The sequence below is a fragment of the Xenopus laevis genome, chromosome 4L (genome assembly GCF_017654675.1).
Source record: "Xenopus laevis strain J_2021 chromosome 4L, Xenopus_laevis_v10.1, whole genome shotgun sequence".
In the NCBI taxonomy this organism is placed as follows: domain Eukaryota; kingdom Metazoa; phylum Chordata; class Amphibia; order Anura; family Pipidae; genus Xenopus; species Xenopus laevis.
The window spans coordinates 104,979,859-104,999,631 of NC_054377.1; the positions used below are offsets into that span (position 1 = coordinate 104,979,859).

The window sequence follows — 19,773 nt, forward strand, 5'->3', positions numbered from 1 at the left end:
ACCTTAAAGGTGAACCACCCCTTTAATAAATAACCTCCTTAGCTTTAAATGTTCTCTCAAGCTATATGAAATCTTATTGCCAGTAGTATTTAAACAAGCTAATTTAGCAAGTACTGAATTATAAGGTCATTTGAACTGTTACATTATTGCACTATAAATTATTTGCATTAACAAATGAGATTTAATACATTTCTAATTGTGTGCCTGTAGCAGGCTCCTCCTGTGAGTGTGAAAGTAGCCGTGTGCACATAAATTATGCATTGCTGACCTTCTGATGAGATAAAGCGGGCAGAGTTAATTTAAGACAAATATTTCTGGTGTTATTGCCCTTAGAAACAGAACACCAGTGGCATGTAGTCCAGCAGTACAGGCTAATATTAGCGGTCACTGCAGTGACTGGAATGGGGCCTGGAGGTGACCTTTGAGTATCTTGTACTAAAAGACTTTGTATAGTCACTACTCCTTATAAGCATTCTCAGATCAGGCCATTCATTATGTATGTTTACACATTACATTTAGGGTGCTGCAGAGGATAGTCAATAGTCTTTTTTTGGAAGCATAGTTTAACTGGAATTAAATCTCTAAGGGGGGAATTCACAAAAGTGCAGGAACGAATGTCTTTTAAATGTTGTAGAAAGTGTTGCATTAACAGCCGACAAATTCACAGAGCATTTACCCGCCAATTTTCCGCTGTGTATGACGCTTCTGAAATAGTGTCAATAAAGTGGGCGTGTTTTTTTGGTGACATTTTTATGAATTGCTTGTAAACTCATTTGGTTTGCCGTAAAATTTTTCAAACACATTAGACTCCCCAAAATGAAAATATCTTTTGAAAACACTCTGTAAAATGTTGTCTGTCCAACGAAAAGATATACGTCATTTTAGAAAATTTAAGACTTACGAGACATTGCCTTTGTGAATTTGCCATTTGTCTGACATTTTACATATTTGTCGACCGCCACTTCTCGGTTACTTTTTTTTACTGACACTTTTATGAATTCCCCCTAAGAGTAGATTCTACTGATTTCTTAAAAAAAATATTGTTTTTTTCTAGATAAACAGTATTGTGAAAATGAAACCTGTAAAGCAGAGTCTCACACTTTCTTTGTATAAAAGGCTTTTACACACAGCATACTTAATAGTTGGAACCTAAACATTTACACATGAGCTACACATAAGATACCAACATTTTGTCTAGCAATACTCTGAACTTAATTCCTTTTCTATCTGACTACATACTGTAAAATAAAAGGCCTTTTTCCTGGTTAAATAAAGAATATACAAAAAAAGTTTAAAGGCTATCTGGTATGCTGGGAATTGTAGCTCAACTAGACCTGAGGGGCATAGGCTGTACATCTCTATGTAGATACTCCCTGTATAACTATTGTGGTGCCAGAGCTTATATATCTTACATCACTACAGGCATCAAAAAGTGTTTTACTTTGTAATTCTGTTCTTATGCTCTTCTGTCAGGGTTCGAACTCCAGTTTAGACTTGGCCCCACTTTGCAAGGAAAAGATGTCACCGTATACTCAAACTACCCACTTCCCGGTAATGTGTATGATCGGCAGACCTTCCATCCTCTGCAGTGGCACAATCCAACAGGTCGAGAGGAAGATTCTGATAAATTCTGTAAACTGGACCTAAAAATTGCAGGCTCATTCCAGTACCATTTTATGCAGTGGTAAGTGTCTGTATATCGCATAACTGCACATCTCCAGATCTCACCTTCTTGGCTTCTTCCAGTAATGTCATTCATATTTGTGACCAAACCCAGAGATCCATGCTTGCACAAACATATAGCAGAAATCTGCCAAACAGTTCCGATATTATTTTTGCATTCTAAATTGTTTCTAAAAAGTAACCTTGCAGTCAAAATGGCTCATTTATATTCATTTCTTGCTTTCCTTTTCGAAGTAGGCGCTGCTGTGCCAATTGATACAGAGGAACCCTGGACTTAACCCCCACATCATGACCAGGCTGTAGCTCCAGGGTTCAATTTGCGTCCTGCATATTTGTTTGTAAAGAACATCATGTGCACAGCAAACCCCATGAATTACGCCAGGCAGACTTTGAAAATATTCGGCATAACTGCACCTGATTTGCAACAAAGCGCATGTGCACAGTGCATTGTGGGAAAGGAACACAAAATTGCACTTTACTCACTGCACCTCGGGAAGTGAATGCATCCTAAAGTCAACTTCAAGTTACTCAACTTCAGTAATTTTGCACTTAAATTGTAGTATTTTGTCTCTCTGTCTTTCAAGCCAAAGTTTTATATCCAGAGCTCTTGTTCCTGCCTAAGCCTTCGACAAGGAGAATGATCACAAGCACATCCCCCTTCTCTAGCCAGTTAGGACACACACCCATTCGAGAATTGTATTGATCATGTAAAGCAAAAACTTTCAGAAATATTGGAGTTAATGAAATGAGCAAGAGAAACAGTTATTATAAGGTAATGCTGAGCTAGTAAGGCCAATGCCTTACCACACACACACAGTATGGAGCACTGAACCAGCAGAAGCCAGCTCACTAAATGAGAACTTTTTTGATATCCTTTTTTAAATTGAGTGCAGCTTCTGACCAACTTTGGCACACTAATGCTAGTGAACTGTCCGCATTTATATCCATGTGTGAGTCCTGAAAATTTCTGCAAGTGTTTAAAATCCTTACGCTGCATTGGGTATTTGCAGCTTGCTTGAACGCTTGTGGCTCTATACAGGCACAGAGCATGTATATGATCTGAACACGTACAAGCACAGCTGCAGATGGAAACCCTAGCAGTACACAAACAAAGAGATCCCTTAAAGGGGTTGTTCACTTTTAAGTTAACGTTTTGTGTGTTATAAAATAGCCAATTCTAAACAACTTTTCAACTGGTCTTTATATATTTTTTATAGATATAAATTATTTACCTTCTTCAGACTCTTTCCAGCTGTCAAATAGAGGTCATCTTAAAAAACATGTGCTCTGTAAGGCTGCAAACTTATTGTTATTGCTACCTTTTATTACTCGTTCGACTCCTATTCATATTGCAGCCTCCTATTCAAATCGATAAATGGTTGCTAGGAAAAACACTAGCTACCAGATTGCAAAACTGGAGAGCTACTGAATAAAAAGCTAAATAACTCAAAAGTAATAAAAAATTATACCAATTGCAAATTGTCTCAGAATATCACTCTCTGCATCATACTGAAAGTTAACTCAAAGGTGAACAACCCCTTTAAATTGTCCCTAGTGTGCAATATACATCCGTGTGTCTAGATGCACCTAGGGAATGTTTTGTAGTGTTTTAGTAAGGGGCGACGCATTAATCGAATGCAGGATGCATTATATTCTATAACTAGTCTAATATGTAGATGTCAAAGTATTGGTAATGTGTGATAAATTTTCATTAGAGCTTTGAGACGTGAATTACCAATAATATACAAACACACCATTAAACATAATGTTGTCTCCAGGCCTTACTCATAAATATTTAGCACAAACACTAATGCAGCCCATTAGTACGATATATTGTTGGTCTGACCTTCAAACCTGACTTTTCTTAGAACCTCTAACCCTATGTTGCTACTTTTCTCAATATTCAAGCCCCTAAAGCATGTATTGCATAGATTCCCAAATTAGTGGTTGAATATAACTTGTCTTTTACTATTGCAGTGAACAGAAGAGCGGGGAGGGATACATTGTAGTAGATCCAGTGCTCCGGGTTGGAGCTGATAATCGAGTGCTCCCTCTTGATTGCATTATCCTTCAGACTTACCTGGCCAAGTGCTTGGGGCCATTTCATGAATGGGAGGACAGCCTGAAGGTGGCAAAGGAGTCAGGTAAATTTAGAACATTGAAAGCTTATTACTTCTCCTTGGCCAAGTTTGATGATAGAGCAACTTCCTTATATCAAAAATATGATACTGTATCACTAACACAACATACAGAAGAAAGTTTTGATGAGTGTTGTTCTTTGTTTTTGGCAACATATTTAACTTTTTCCGGCACCAGGTTTTAGATGATGAATGGGCAGTAGTATATAGGGCTGCTTTTGCTTTTAAGGCATATTTGTGAGACTAAGGAATGATTTAACAAAGGTTGAATTAAAATTTATAGTTCAGTCTCAACAAAGTACAGGTATAGGATCTGTTACCCGGAAACCAGTTATCCAGAATTACGGAAAGGCCATCTCCCATAGACTCCATTTTATCCAAATAATCCAAATGTTAAAAAATTATTTCCTTTTTCTCTGTAATAATAAAACAGTAGCTTGTACTTGATCCCAACTAAGATATATAATTAATCCTTATTGGAAGCAAAACCAGCCTATTGGGGTTATTTAATGTTTATAGGATTTTCTTGATGACTTAAGGTATGAAGATCAAAATTAAGGAAAGATCCCTTATCCGAAAAACCCCAAGTCCCGAGCATTCTGGATAATAGGTCCCATACCAGTAATTGTGTTCCTCCCATAGATCAACACTTAGGGGCAGATTTACATAGGGTCGAATATCGAGGGTTAATTAACCCTCGATATTCGACTGCCGAATGTAAATCCTTCGACTTCGAATATCGAAGTCGAAGGATTTAGCGCAAATAGTTTGATCGAACAAAAATCGTTCGATCGAACGATTAAATCCTTCGAATCGTTCGATTCGAAGGATTTTAATTCATCGATCGAACGGTTTTTCTTCGACCTAAAAAACATTAGAAAGCCTATGGGGACCTTCCCCATAGGCTTACATTGACTTCAGTAGGTTTTAGGTGGCCAACTAGGGGGTCGAAGTTTTTTTTTAAAGAGACAGTACTTCGACTATCGAAATGGTCGAATAGTCGAACGATTTTTAGTTCGAATCGTTCGATTTGAAGACGTAGTCGAAGGTCAAAGTAGCCCATTCGATTGTCGAAATTCTAAGTTTTTTTTATTCTATTCCTTCACTCGAGCTAAGTAAATGGGTCCCTTAGATATTTTTTCTTGAATAATTTTTATTGAATCTTCTTTTTGCCGGTTTTTCAATTTAAAAAAAAAATTCCAGAACACATAGTGTTGTCTGAATTGAACTTTTCCTAGCATTCTACTTACTCTTAGCCTATAGGAACTTTGTGCATTAGAGAAATGTTCCATGACATCTTCAATAAATAACTGAGTGCACTTCTTGTAGTAAAATGCAAGCAGAAAAATATAAAGGATTTTGATAAATCTGGTGTCTTAACATTTGGTTGTATGTTTTGGTGTTCATATTTTTATTTTTATATTTTAAAGGTTACAACATGTTACACTTCACCCCGCTACAGACACTTGGAGAATCTCGTTCCTGTTATTCTCTGGCTGACCAGCTGCAGCTAAATCCTGACTTTTCCCGACCTGGGAAAGTATATAGTTGGGATGATGTTGGCAAACTGGTGGAGAAGATGAGAAAAGAATGGAATATGCTGAGTATCACAGATGTGGTGTATAATCACACAGGTGAGGAAAATATGCCAGGCTTCTTTAGTGGCACTGTTATTTTTAAACTGGGCATTTATTATGTTGCTAAGTTTTCCATTTTTTTCATACAATTACACATTTTAAACTGGTAGAACTGCCTATTGTGACTTCAGCCAAAGTGTTTTTAAGCTAGTCATACAATTAAAGATTGTCCAGTTTGGGCACCCATACCCATGCCTTTGTTGACCCATTGGACAAGGACTGTATCTGCACTGATGTGGTCCTGGCCCAATGATATTTTCAAACTTCACTTATAGATATCTTTCTGATTTTATGCCAGATTTCGGTCTGGCAGGCCCTTCCTAAGGGCCCTATAGACAGACTGAATCAGTCTGAAGTGGCCGAGTTTGCAGCTTGTATTGGCCCATGTATGGCCATCTTTACTCAGTCACTTTGCTAATAAATGCTTTTGTCAAAATCTTGCGTAGATCTAAACCGTGTATTTTAGATAGGATCTTAGGCCACTGTGATCTTAATAATCTGTAATAAGGCTAATATCCAATGTCAGTGAAGCACCGAAAATCATCTTGCTGCCTTCCCTCTCTACCACTATTTGTAGAAAATAAGCAATAAGTAAAAAATAAAAATTATGCCTTCTAGAAGTTAATGGGCAGTGTATCCTCAGCACTGCAGCAAGTTGATAATTGCTGTGTTCTTCCCCCACGATTTTGTGCCATTCATGATTTATTATTTTTTAATGCAAATTCATGGAAACGTGCCCCTAAGGCTACTCCCAGTATGTGATTATGGTACAAAGACTAACTTTATTTTGGTGACTCAGGGTGCTAATGAAACTGACCATAGTGTGTTAAAGGAAAACTATACTCCCAAATTGAACACTTAAGCAACAGAAAGTTTAAAATGATATAAAGAATCTTACTAAACTGGTCTCTATATTTAAGTAAATCTTGCCCTTTTACATCTTTTGCCTTGAACCACCATTTTGTGATGGTCTCTGTGCTGCCTCGGAGATCACCTGACCAGAAATACTGCAGCTCTAACTGTAACAGGAAGAAGTGTGGAAGCAAAATACAGAACTCTGTCTGTTAATTGGCTCATATGACCCAACAAGTATGGTTTGTTGGTTTGTTTGTGTTCACAGTGAATCGTACAATCCCAGGGGGCGGCCCTTATTTTTTAAAATTACAATTTTGTATTTATGATTACCCAGTGGCACATACTACTAGAAAAGTAGATTATTGTGAAAATGGTTTATTTACATGAAGCAGGGTTTTACATATCAGCTGTTTATAAAAAGATATTGCATAAGAGACCTACATTGTTTGGGGGGGGGTATAGTTTTCCTTTAAGTAAATGTGACAGATCTCAGATTGTAAGCTTTACTGGGGCAGGTACTAATGTGAATAATAAGTAATCTCAGGATAGTGCAGTGTAAATCTGGCAGCATTATATAAAGTATAATAATGATAGAACCCTTTAACTTAATAAAAGAGCCATTGTGAAAAGCACCTTAGGAAGTTGGCAGGTGACAACATTTACATTGCAGCTCGTGGGCATACTCGTTTCATTAATATAAACAAACCCAGTTCTTTTTTTAATTTGGTCCCTTCGTATAAAAAAAAGTATTGTTCACAGTTAAATGAGTACCACCACAGAGCAGTATGTTCTAGCAGAGTCTGATCTAGCAAATCACAACATGTGTTATACTGTAAATAAGAGCTGACTGACTTGTTTTAGAGAACTTTTGTTTGCCAAGCATGCAATTTTTAACAACTTTGTGCTGTACCTTCTTTTAAAGAACAAGATATTCCTTAGCATGAGTCTTCTTAGCCATGTGCTAGGGCTTCTTTAGAGGAGTGCATAAGTACTTACCAGGCATTCCATGTACTGTATGCATCCTTTCCCCAGCAGCACTACATCGATCCAGCATTTTTGTAAAACTTAACTGACTACAGGCTGTGCTCCAAGACCTTGCACTTATGCAATTAGTCAATCTGAAATACTGTGCATGAACTCCTAGGATATGGTGCTTCTGCATCTACAAAGACAATAATATCATGTGGTTCCAGTTTCCTGTTAACTGTAGCTGAAAGCAGAAAGTTGTAGCTTCTTATCTCCTGTTTGCAGCCCCGAAAGATGAGTAGCTTGTGCGCTGTGGTATTTCTAACCATTACAGTGAACAATAGCTAATTACTTAGGCTATGGATGGATATTTGCACATATGCAACTTGAATAAACTGGCCTAGAGGATGACATCAGCAAAGGCAATATGGCTGGCACGGTCCTCCTAGGATAGGTCATGCCCAGAATCTTTGCAGCAAATGTAAGGGGTTTAGAGCAGAATCAATAAAGCATTTGGCAAGCGATGTTGTGGACTGAGTCTTTTTTGTCCTAGTCTTTTCTTTTACCTTGGTCTTTTAGCATACCATGAATCAGCTACAGTCATATGAAAAAGTTAGGGAACCTGTCTCAGCCTGCATAATAATTTACTCCACTTTCAACAAAAACAGTTGTATGGCTTTCATTTCCCAGGATCATCTTGGGTGTTTTCTGAACAAAGATTTTTAGTGAAGCAGTATTCCATTGTATGAAATTAAATTAAATGTGAAAAACTGGCTGTGCAAGGTTGTAATCAGGAAATGGAAGGCCACAGGCACTGTTGCTGTAAAACCCAAGTCTGGCAGGCCAAGAAAAATACAGGAGCGGCATATGCCAAGGATTGTGAGAAAAGTTACAGACAACCCAAAGATCACATCTAAAGACCTGCAAAAACCTTGCAGCAGATGGTGTATCTGTATATTGTTTTACAATTCAGCACAATTTGCACAAAGAACATCTTTATGACAGGGTGATTAGAAGAAGCCCTTTCTCCGCTCATGCCTCAAACAGAGTCACTTGCTGTATGCAAAAGCTCATTTAGACAAGCCACAGTTATTTAGTTATTTAGTCATAACAAAAAGAGCTTTGCATGGTGGAAGAAGAACACCACATTCCAAGAAAAACACCTGCTACCTACTGTCAAATTTGGTGGAGGTTCCATCATGCTGTGTGGCTAGTTAAAGTCGAGGATCGGATGAATTCAACCGAATAGCAACAAATTCTTCAGGATAATTTTCAAGCATCAGTCACAAAGTTACGCAGAGGTTGGACATTCCAACGAGACAATAACCCTAAACACACTTCGGAATCTACAAAGGCATTTATGCAGAAGAAAAAGTACAATATTCTGCAATGGCTGTCACAGTCCCCCAACTTGAATATCATCGAAAATCTATGGGATGATTTGAAGCAGGCTGTCCATGCTCGGCAGCCATCAAATTTAACTGAACTGGAGAGATTTTGTATGGACGAATGATCAAAAACACCGCCATCCAGAATCCAGACACCCATCAAAGATTATAGGAGGCATCTAGAGGCCGTTACATTTGCAAAAGGAGGCTCAACTAAGTACTAATGTACTTAGCCCACATTTATGCACCTGTCTAATTTTGTTATGATGGTATTGCATATTTTCTGTTAATCCAATAAACTTTGTCACTGCTGAAATACTACTGTTTCCATAAGGCATGTTATTTATTAAAAGTAAGTTGCTACTTTGAAAGCTCAGACAATGATAAACAAAACTCCAAAGAATTAAGAGGGGTTCCCAAACTTTTTCATATGACTATATATAGTGTATCTTAGATATTAGTGAAACTGCAATATCTGCAATGACAAATCGTTTTAATAAATGTCAGTTTTATTCAGTTGAAACTTCCAATTCATACAACAAAAATTTGTACCTGGGCAGTAACCCATGGCAACCAATCAGATGATTGCTTTCAGTGCTCAACATGCAGCTGGCTGAAAAAAGCCGATCACTGATTGGTTGCTATTCGTTACTGCCCAGATGCATATTTTTGTTGTAAGTGCACTGACGGTGAGTGAGTTGGCCTGTTTACTTACACACACGCACACACACACCAGATTTATTATTGGAGTGCAGGGTAGGTCATGGGAATGAAAGAAGTATTAAAAAGGATCTCACCCCCATCAAAAATAGAAATAATTGAATTACATTCAGTGGTTAGAGCAAAATCTCAATCACAAGATTTTTGCTGCTTTTTTTTCTTCTTGTTTTACATTTTCATGTTCTTGTCTTGTATAGCTGCCAATAGCAAGTGGATTCAGCAGCACCCAGAATGTGGATACAACCTTGTGAATTCTCCTCACCTTAAGCCAGCATGGCTACTCGATCGGGCCCTATGGCACCTGACTTGTGATGTAGCTGAGGGAAAGTATGCTGCAAGAGGGCTTCCAGCACTGATTGAAACTGACCAGCAGCTCAATGTGTGTAAATCAAACCATATCGAAAGTGAGGTCAAATAATCCTGTAGAAGTAGTAACATAACTTAGAACAGAGATGCACATCTTATAACTCATAACTACTGACAAACACTCCTAGGGAATAATGGAGCATTACAGCTGTGTACCTCAGATCCTACTTTAGTGATGTTTTGTTTGCGGGGTTGTGTCTTTTATTTGGTCAGTGAGATATTCACTGATGTATTAATGGGGATGTGAATAAAAAAAAGGAAAGATGAATATAATGTATAAAATAGATGTAACAAAGAGGGCATGGCGTGTAGAATATAAATAAATATATATATATATATATGATAACACTATAAGATTATTGTATATTACTAGATATTAATAGCACCTATCATTTGTATTGACTGTATGCAGTTCATTTTTCTCCTCTGTAGAGCATCCGTGGTATTTTGTCGGAGGAAATCTATCCCAGAATCAAGCTGTGGGAGTTCTACCAGGTTGATGTTGACAAAGCAGTGAAACTGTTTAGAGCCCTGCTCACCTCAGGCAAGTAACATATTCAAATAAATGCACAATGGTAACCACCACTGTATTCTGTTGGTGCAAAGCTGGTATCAACTTTTTTATTGTATAACTTGCTTTGTTTCAGGTGCACAGAAGAAAGGAAATAAGTGTGATCCTAAGCACTTGATAACCATTCAGGACCCCGAATACAAAAGATTTGGGTGCTCTGTTGATATGGACACAGCTCTCAACACATTCATACCACAAGGGTTAGTACTGCAAGAAAAACAGTTATGTGTAAACTGCATACAGTATATTGTTTTCATTGATTTTTCTGCCATGCCAGATATAGATTTTTAAGACTTTTGAAATTCTACACTTTGTCACAAAAAAAGTTCTACTGTACAATAGGTTTGCTGGTGCAGAAGCACTAAAAACCACCACTGCTGCATGCCATTCACTGGAATGGGAACTGCATGATATTGCAGGTACTGGCTGTTTTCAGTCCAGAAGTGAGCATTTTCAGATTGAAATGCCCCAATATATACATATATTTCCCATTCATATTAGTGGTATATGGCAGTGGAGGGTTCTGACGTTTCTCCACCTACAGAAATACTCCAACTACAGAAATTCTCCAACAGAGAATATACCATAGGGCAGATTTATAAAGGGTCGAATTAAAAATTTTAATTTTCAAATTTTTTTTACGGTCAAAACTTTCAAATTTGAATTATGAATTATCCAAACTCAATTCAAATTTTAATTCAAATTAGATTTTCGAGATTTATCACACTCTGGCCCTTTGAAAACTTGAATTCAACTATTAGCCACCTAAAACCTGCCGAGTTCATTGGGAGAGGTCCAGGGACCAATTTGGACATATTACTAGTCTTCCTGACATTCAAGTTTTTTTCAGAGAAAAAACTCTAATCAAGTGTAGTCTAATTTGATTCGAGTTTTTGAGTCAGTAAAAAAAAAAGATTTTTTTTATTAATTAAGCCCCCAATCGAGTATTCGCCAATTCAAGTATATTAGAATTTAATAGAGTTAAGAAAAACTCCTATGAATTCGAAATTTGTATTTTAATTAATGTGCATCCCATGTGCCATAGCCCTAAAGCCAATTTTATCTCAAAACTACACTACTGCAGTATATTATATATTTCTTTTAGGCAAACACTAGGGGAATTTAATTTTTTTTTTTTTAAAGGTAATGCTTTATTCGTTTAAACACATAAAACACTTACAAACATTAAACAGTTTTATTACAATCTTGTGTCGATGTCGTTATTGTAGCATGATTGGTACATATTAGTTCTCTCTTTCGGGTCTTACCACTGCAGTAATTGTGTCAGAGTCATCAGAGGGCTTTTCATTCCCCTTCATTCCTTGATTGCAAGCCCGGGCCCGACTCCCACCATGGGCTCCATATTTTATCAAATTTACGGGTTGTGCCTCTAGTTTCATGCGTAAGCTTAATCATGGGAATAGCCTCGTCAACTAATTTTATCCAGGAGTCCCTGGTGGGAGGGTTGGGCCCCATCCAATGCATAATAACACATTTTTTAGCATAGTACAACAAAACTCGAAACCTAATTTTTGCATGTACAGTGGGGACTAATTGGTCCACTATCCCCAGTAGGCACACCTGAGGTGAGTTCACCTGTGGAAAATCTAGGGTAGTTGCTAGGGCAGCCATTACCTGAGACCAATAGGCTTTTATTATCGGGCAGGCCCAGATCATGTGTAAGAAGTTTGCTGCCATTTCACCACATCTAGGGCAATTGTCGTCGTTTCTTTTACCCATAGCCTTAAGTTTTATTGGGGTTGTATATAACTGATGGAATGTTTTGTATTGAATCAGTTTATCTCTCACGGATATTAAGCTGATATATATTGACTCTGTCGCTTCCTCCCAGTCCTCCTGGGTGAGCTCTGGTACAAGTAATTGCCATTTATTTTGTGCCTTGTGGAATGGAGGGGGGATACTTGCTAATAGGTTGTGGTATAATTTAGATATTAGTTTGGTGGGTTGCTCTACTGCCAGGGACTCTTCCATTGCCAATGTAGTCAACACCGGGGAAAGAGTACCAAACTGTGCCCTGAATAGTTGACGGATTTGAAAGTATCTAAACAGGGGAATGTGAAGTGGAGCACATTTGTCTTGGAGCTCTTGAAATGACAGGAATGTGTTATTTATGAGCAGGTCACCCAGAAATTTGATACCCCGTTGTGGCCAATATAGAAAGTCGTCTAGATTCCGAAAATGTGGAAGATTGGCATTGCCCCATAATGGGAGGGAGGAAATCAAACGCAAGGGTTGTTTTTTAAGCTGTTTCAGTCCTTGACACCAAGCTTTATGGGGTGTAGTGATAGAGGAGGGTAAGTTGCCCATGTCTGTGAGCTTGCGATATGGTAGATTCTTAAGGCCCTCTAAGGACCCTGCTACGTTGGCTTGCAAAGCCATGTTGGGGTTGTATGGGTCAGGATGAAACCACCAGTGTAGGTAATAGATTTGGGATGCTAGGTAATATAGGTGGAAGTTGGGCAGGGCCAGTCCTCCCTCATCTTTATCAGCTGTCAACTTTTCCCAGGCCAGCCGTGGTACTTTTTGGTTCCATATAAAGGGGAGAATGAGATGATTGATTTTTTTAAACACCGAGCTGGGAATATGGATTGGAGCGTTGTGTAGATGATATAGGATTTTGGGGAGGTATATCATTTTGATAAGATTCATTCTCCCCCACATTGTAAGTGGGAGATTTGCCCAGCCTCGAAGGTCAGCTTCTAGTTTTGTAAGTATCGGATTGAGGTTGATCTGTACGAAGGTGGACAGGTCCCCTTGTATATTCAGACCCAGATACTTAAATTCCTGCGCCCATGTTAGCTCTACATTGGGGGGGAGAAGGGGAGTAGGCTGTTTGTCGATTGGAAAGAGTATGGATTTATCCCAGTTAACTTTAAGGCCTGAAAAAACGCCAAACTGTCCTACTAACGTGAGCAGAGCCAAGAGGGAACCTTGGGTGTCGGCAAGATATATTAACATGTCGTCCGCATATAAGGAGATTTTTTCCGTAATGGGGCCGAGAGTTAAGCCAGAAATTTGTTGGGATTCCCGGATGGCAATAGCCAATGGTTCAATGGCTAAGGCAAATAGAAATGGTGACAGGGGACAGCCCTGCCTCGTACCACGATGTAATCGAAACGGAGCAGATATAAGACCATTAACCCTTACCCTTGCCGTTGGCCGTTGGTACAATATTTGGATCCATTTAATAAATTGGTCACCCAGATTAAATCTGCGTAATGTTTCCCAGAGATAAGGCCATTCAATGGAATCGAATGCTTTGGCCGAATCAAGGGAGGCCACTGCTCTCGTGCCCGGCTGATCATGTAATATCTCAATATTGGTATATAATCTCCTCAGGTTGATGTTAGTGGACCTGCCTGGCATAAACCCTGATTGGTCTGGGTGGATTAGGTCTATGATGTATCTTTGAAGTCTTCTTGCAAGTATTTTTGCAAGGATTTTAGCATCCGTATTTATGAGAGAGATAGGTCGGTATGAGCTGCACTGTGACGGGTCTTTGCCAGGTTTGGGGATCACTACAATGAGGGCTTCACTGAATGAGGGGGGTAACGAGCCTGTCACAAAGGAGGACTGTAGGGTACTAAGTAGCTGAGGGGCTAGTTGCTCCTGTAAAGACTTGTACCAAGCCGAGGGGAGGCCATCAGTGCCTGGGGTTTTGTTTGGTGGGAGAGAGGCAATGGCTTCTTTAACCTCTTCTAACCTAATAGGTTCATTTAAAGCCTTCCTGTCATCAGTGCAGAGGGACGGGATGGAAACACTATCTAAAAAAGGTATGTGAAGATCGTTGGAGTGGGTTAGTGTTGTTTCATATAGCTCCCGATAGTATGAAGCAAACTCCTCTACTAGTAGTTGTGGGTCGGTGACCATTACATTACCCGCTCCCTGTATGACCGGTATCGCTGTAGAGGGACTTATTGTTTTGGCGAAATATGCTAACATTTTACCATTTTTATCACCCATTGCAAAGTACCTTTGTGATTGGTAGAGAAGAGCTTTCTTTGTTAACAATGTGTGCTGTCGCTCTAGGGCATTGCGTTTGTCTATTAGAAGTGCGTATGACTCCGGTGAGGGGTTAGAGATGTGATCTGTCTCTGCCTGCAAGACCTCCGCTTCTGCTAGATCAACACTATTTTTGGCTTGATTACGGGCTTGCCGTATTGCTCTAGCTAGGACCCCCCGCATTACCGCCTTGGAGGCATCCCACAGGACCTCCTGGGAGGCCGTGTCTGCATTGGTTTCCCAATAATTGACATAACCCTCTGAGTTGGCTGTTTGCACTGTCTCATTGTTTAACCAGAGAGGACTTAGTCTCCATATTCTAGAATGTGCTGGGGTTGACCATCTGATGGATAAAAGAAGCGGAGAGTGGTCAGAAAGTATTCTGGGGAGAAATTGCACCTTGTCGATAAGGGGCAGCATATCAGTAGTTACTAGTGCCAAGTCGATCCTAGAGAAGGACTGGTGAGTAGTCGAGTGGCATGAATACTCCTTTAAGTCAGGGTGTTTCCATCTCCAAGCATCTAGCAATTGAAATGCACTTGCCCATTGAGCTAGTTTGGTAGGGCCTACTTCTTGAGACTTGAGACGGTCTAGCTGAGGGTCCATTGTGGAATTGAAGTCCCCTAGTATGCACATAGGGCCGGGGGGCAGGTTTGCTAATTTGTTAGTAATGTGATCTAATAATGCTCCTGAATATGGTGGGGGCATGTAGAGGTTGATCATTGTAATAGGCTTATTGTCGATTGTGCAGTGTAGAATAATATAACGACCATAGTGGTCTGTAATGATCTGTGACAGTGAAAATGCTATGGATTTCCTAACCAGGATGGAAACACCTCTAGCGTGGGTAGAAAATGTGGAGTGGTATGACCATCCTACCCAGGGCTTTTTCAAGGAGAGGACTTTTTGCCCAGTGAGGTGCGTTTCTTGTAGCAAAAGGATAGAAGGGGAATGTTTTTTAATATAGTTATGCATGATGCTGCGTTTGAACTTAGAATTAAGCCCCCTGATATTCCAAGAAATAATGTTATAGACTGACATAGTGAGTAATGGACAGATGACTGAGCAAAATGGGTTTTGGAACCTGTATCGTGAGAGAACGCATTGACACAACAATCGTTAAAAAGATAGTAATAGACATATACAATAGACACCCCAACATTTCCCATTTTCCCTCCCTACCCACCTCCCCAACTTGGGTGGGTCTAAAACCCATAACTGAAGACACTTAAATGGTCAGTGACTGTGGGCGTGGCCCTGTATCATCCAACCAGTAGACGTTAGAAATATAAACGGACACAGTTCCCTTCCGTTCCAGATGTGCCATGGACTAGAGGTCTGCTTGTAGATATAGCCGGTCCCGGTGAATAGGTACATCACCCTTGGCTTGGGGGACTACCTGGCTATTTCAACGTATTGACATATATCCTTACCATAGTCTCAGGAAACACTGTCCACAACAGGAGGTCAGCAACAGGGAATGTTAAGTAGACCATGGCTCGTGGACCAAATCGTGGTAAGAAGAAGTATAATGTTCAACAGACCTTGTATTTAGATAGATGTCAGACCGGCATGAAAGTAACTCAGTGAACGACCATGATATTAGTCCCGTCTGGGACCATCATTTGCCGCTGGTCTTCGTGGGCCCTTTGCGTCTAGCCAAGCTGTTACAGCCGCAGGTGTTGTAAAAAAATGTGACTGGCCACCGTCAATAATCCGTAGCTTGGCAGGGAAAAGCATGCTGTACTGTAGTTGTGCGTCTCGCAGCCGTCTTTTGACGCCCTGGAAGCTTGCTCTTTGTTTCTGTATGGCAGCAGAGAAGTCCGGGTAGAATGAGATCTTAGCGCCATTGTGTTGAATTTCTCCCTTTTGCCGTGCTGCCCTGAGGATAGCATCGCGATCCCTGTAGTTGAGAAGTTTGAACAGGAAGGCCCTTGGAGGAGCCCCCGGAGGGGGTGCCCTATTTGGAACTCTGTGGGCCCTTTCTATCACAAAAGTGGAGGAGAAAGTATCAGCACCAAATAAGTCTCGTAGCCAGGTTTCGGTAAAGTGCTCAGGCTGCTGACCCTCTGTCTTCTCCAGGAGCCCGACAACTCGGACATTGTTTCTCCTGTGTCTGTTTTCAAGGTCGTCTATTTTTTCCCAGGCTGACCGAAGTTGTTGTTGAACATCTTGCACGGAGTTTTGCATCGGATGCACTTGGTCCTCAAGCGTGGAGACTCTGTTTTCTACTTCGGTGGTTCTCTCTCTCACATTTTGTAAATCCTGTCTCAGCAAAGATATATCAATTTTAAGGGCCTCAAGTTGGGCAGTGGCGGATGTGCGATTTTCCAATATTGCGCCCATGAGCTCAGATAGTGATGGTTCTGGAGAGACCATGACTGGTTGTGAGAGAGGCGGTGGGGCCTCTTGGCTACTATCAGTGTCATTCGCCTGTTGTGAGCTATGGGCGTAGCGCTCCAACCGAGCGGCGGCATCGGTCTTTGGTTTTGGGCCGTGTTTACCCATTGGCAAAGAAAATTACGCACAGTCTCGGTTACGGCGGAGGTTACAGTTGTATGTAGCTTTGGATGGTATCAGTGGCAGCAGGTTTTGCAGGACTGTATGACTGTATAGGCACACTGGAACGGTCTATTGGGATTTATGGGGATTCATTGCACCATTATTGGGTATCCTACCCAGAGCGCCTTCGCTCCTGATGGATGATAACAGCCAGGATTCTGTGCAATCAGGTACTGGGGCCTCCCAGCCTGTTTTGCAGTCTCAAGCAGATAGCACAGTATTTATTTGTGGTGAGTGAGGGTACTTGGAATGGGTTGTAATGGATGATTCCCACCTTTAGCATGAAGTAGGGAGTTTGCTCCTCCTCAGTACATGCCCCACTGTCAGGCCCAGAATATTGCAGGCCTCTGTCCCAGTGCTGCTAATATAGGGGCGCTCCCGGGGACTAGGACTCATGCACCTCCCGACTGTGAGTGCCCTTTGTTCCCCCGCAGACTTTTTGTGGGCCTGCTATAGCGCCTCGGCGCTTCCGGTGCAGGCCCCTGTACTGGACCCGCTTATAATTCAACCACGCAGGTCCGCGGCTCGTCTCGCGGCTGTAGGCCGCACTGCGCGCACCACTTCAGGCGCTCCGAACCCGCCCGCCGTTCCTCCGGGCTGGAGATGGCGGCCTCCGGAGGTGAGCAGGGAGGGAGACTGACTGTTGGGGAGGACTGCGGGCGGGGAAGGAGGTGTATTTTAAAGGCACCCCGGGAGCGCCGAACAAACACGTCCTGCGTGTTGAGCTGCTGGCCACGCCCCCCAGGGGAATTTAATTTTTGAATAAACTTTTGGTATATAATAAACTGGTCTCTTCTTAAAGGGCATGTAAAGTCTAAAATAGAATAAGGCTAGAAATGCTGTATTTTGTATACTAAATATAAACATGAACTTACTGCACCACAAGCCTAATTGATCCTCCGCATTCAGCTCAGATTCAAAAGCAAACAGTTATGACCCATGTGCCCCCCCCCCCAGTCACTGATTGGTTACTGTCTGGTAACCAATCAGTGGAAAGCAAGAGAGCTGCAAAGCAGGAAGTAGTGTTCTGGCAATTATGTTACATATCCAGTCACTCCAGCCTTTATACATTACATTTTGGTTAACTAACTATATTGAAAACATTTTTTATTTTGCACAGCCTATCTATTTACCCCGTTTTTATTTTTGCACTGAACAATTCCCTTAAAGGCCTAGTAACTGGACAGCTGTTGAAATTTCAAGCCTGACAACTGGAAACAAGTTAAATAAAAGCTAAAAACTCAAAACCACAAACAATAAAAAATGAAAACCAATTGTAAATTGTCTTAGAATCACATCAGTTGCAGTGCTGTTAATTATTTTTGTAGTTCTAAAATCAATAACTCCTCTAGATAAGAATTGTAATTACTGTTGTTACGTCGGTGCCTGGTATTTTCTCTTTCAGTAATGACCCCTCTGCAGTTGAGGAATGCTGCACCTGGTTCTGCAAGAGACTCGAGGAGCTGAACACAGAAAAACATAGACAAATGGACTTTCACCATGAACAGGTAAACAGCCTGTCACTAAATTGACCCATAGATATTTGTTTGTAATTAGACTGTTCTAAATAAACCATGTAAAATTGTTCAAACTTTACAATATATGGCCTTTCATTATTCTGTTAAACATAATTATTTAGCTGTACATATATGTTAAATGGAATGGGATCATTCTACTTACTTTGCCAAGCATCTGTCAGCCTAGTCCTCTTGTTCATCCATTCATGTCTTATGTTCTTAAAATTTGTAATTGGAGAATATTGTCCCTTTTAATACATTGTTGTACACTTTTATAATTGTTTCATGTCTAAACATATACATTTATCCTTTGCACATAAGTTCTTCTATATATTTTTTTTTATATATATATATTTTTGTGTTTGGCTTTTTTAGGCAATAAACTGCATTTTGGGTACCATGACTTATGAACGTTTGGCCGGTCATGGTCCAAAGCTTGGTCTTGTCACCAAGAAAGACCCTATTGTGACCAGGTACTATGTTCTATCTTTATCTGCCTGTTATCTTGTGTTATTTGCAACACCTAAGTTATATTTTCCTGGAAAATATTTAACAGTGCTCTCCAGGGATCTGCTGGAGATCCTGCAAGTAAATACATCGCATCATTTGTTCTGTGAGATATATGTAAAAGCACATAATTAAAACTAAGATTTCATCTCTTTGCAGATATTTCACCTTTCCATTCAAAGCTATGTCTCTGTCTGAGGAAGAGGCTATGATGCACCAGCCTGAGAAAGCATGTTACTTTTTGGCTCACAACGGCTGGGTCATGGGTGATGATCCACTTCGAAACTTTGCTGGACCAGGTAACTAAAATGCTTTAGGAAGATAAAATATTTCTAGTGGAACACAAGTCTGGAAGAGTATAGCTGGAGTTCAGCAGTCAGGTTTATAAATGAAGTCTCACGAGGTTCAAATAGGTTCAAGAAACTAGGGGGCAGATTTATCAAGGGTCGAATTGAGAATTCAAAATTCGAATTTTCAAGTTTTTTTTATGGTCAAAACTGTAAAATTTGACTAGGTAGTTATTCATATTCGATTAGAATTTTTGAGATTTATCATACTCTTTATGAACTCAAATTCGACTATTCACTCCCTAAAACCTGCAGAATTGCTGTTAAAGTCAATGGGAGAGGTCCAGGGCAGTTGTTTGCAGCCTTCCTGACATTCGAGTTTTCTTCTAATTGAGTTTTTAAAATTCAAATCAAATTCAATTCGAGTTTTCGGGTCGATTTCATTCATCCGAGTTTGAAAAATTTGATTTTTTTAAAAAAAATTTTGATTGGTCGAATTCCGAATTTCGACCTTAGATAAATGTGCCTCTATGGGGCAGATTTACAAAATTCG

The 19,773-nt window shown here is 40.1% G+C and overlaps 1 protein-coding gene across 5 annotated transcripts in view; it reads left to right on the forward strand.

The window, feature by feature from the left end:
* Positions 1–19,773, forward strand: part of agl.L (amylo-alpha-1, 6-glucosidase, 4-alpha-glucanotransferase L homeolog) — a 55,882-nt gene that overhangs the window by 11,690 nt on the left and 24,419 nt on the right. For all 5 annotated transcript variants that reach the window (XM_041590566.1, XM_041590565.1, XM_041590568.1 and 2 more), the window contains exons 3-11: positions 1,474–1,684; positions 3,661–3,827; positions 5,252–5,455; positions 9,585–9,766; positions 10,186–10,297; positions 10,401–10,524; positions 18,315–18,417; positions 18,802–18,899; positions 19,093–19,232. In XM_041590566.1, coding sequence (XP_041446500.1) covers positions 1,474–1,684; positions 3,661–3,827; positions 5,252–5,455; positions 9,585–9,766; positions 10,186–10,297; positions 10,401–10,524; positions 18,315–18,417; positions 18,802–18,899; positions 19,093–19,232 — 1,341 coding nt within the window. The remainder of the gene's footprint in view (positions 1–1,473; positions 1,685–3,660; positions 3,828–5,251; positions 5,456–9,584; positions 9,767–10,185; positions 10,298–10,400; positions 10,525–18,314; positions 18,418–18,801; positions 18,900–19,092; positions 19,233–19,773) is intronic.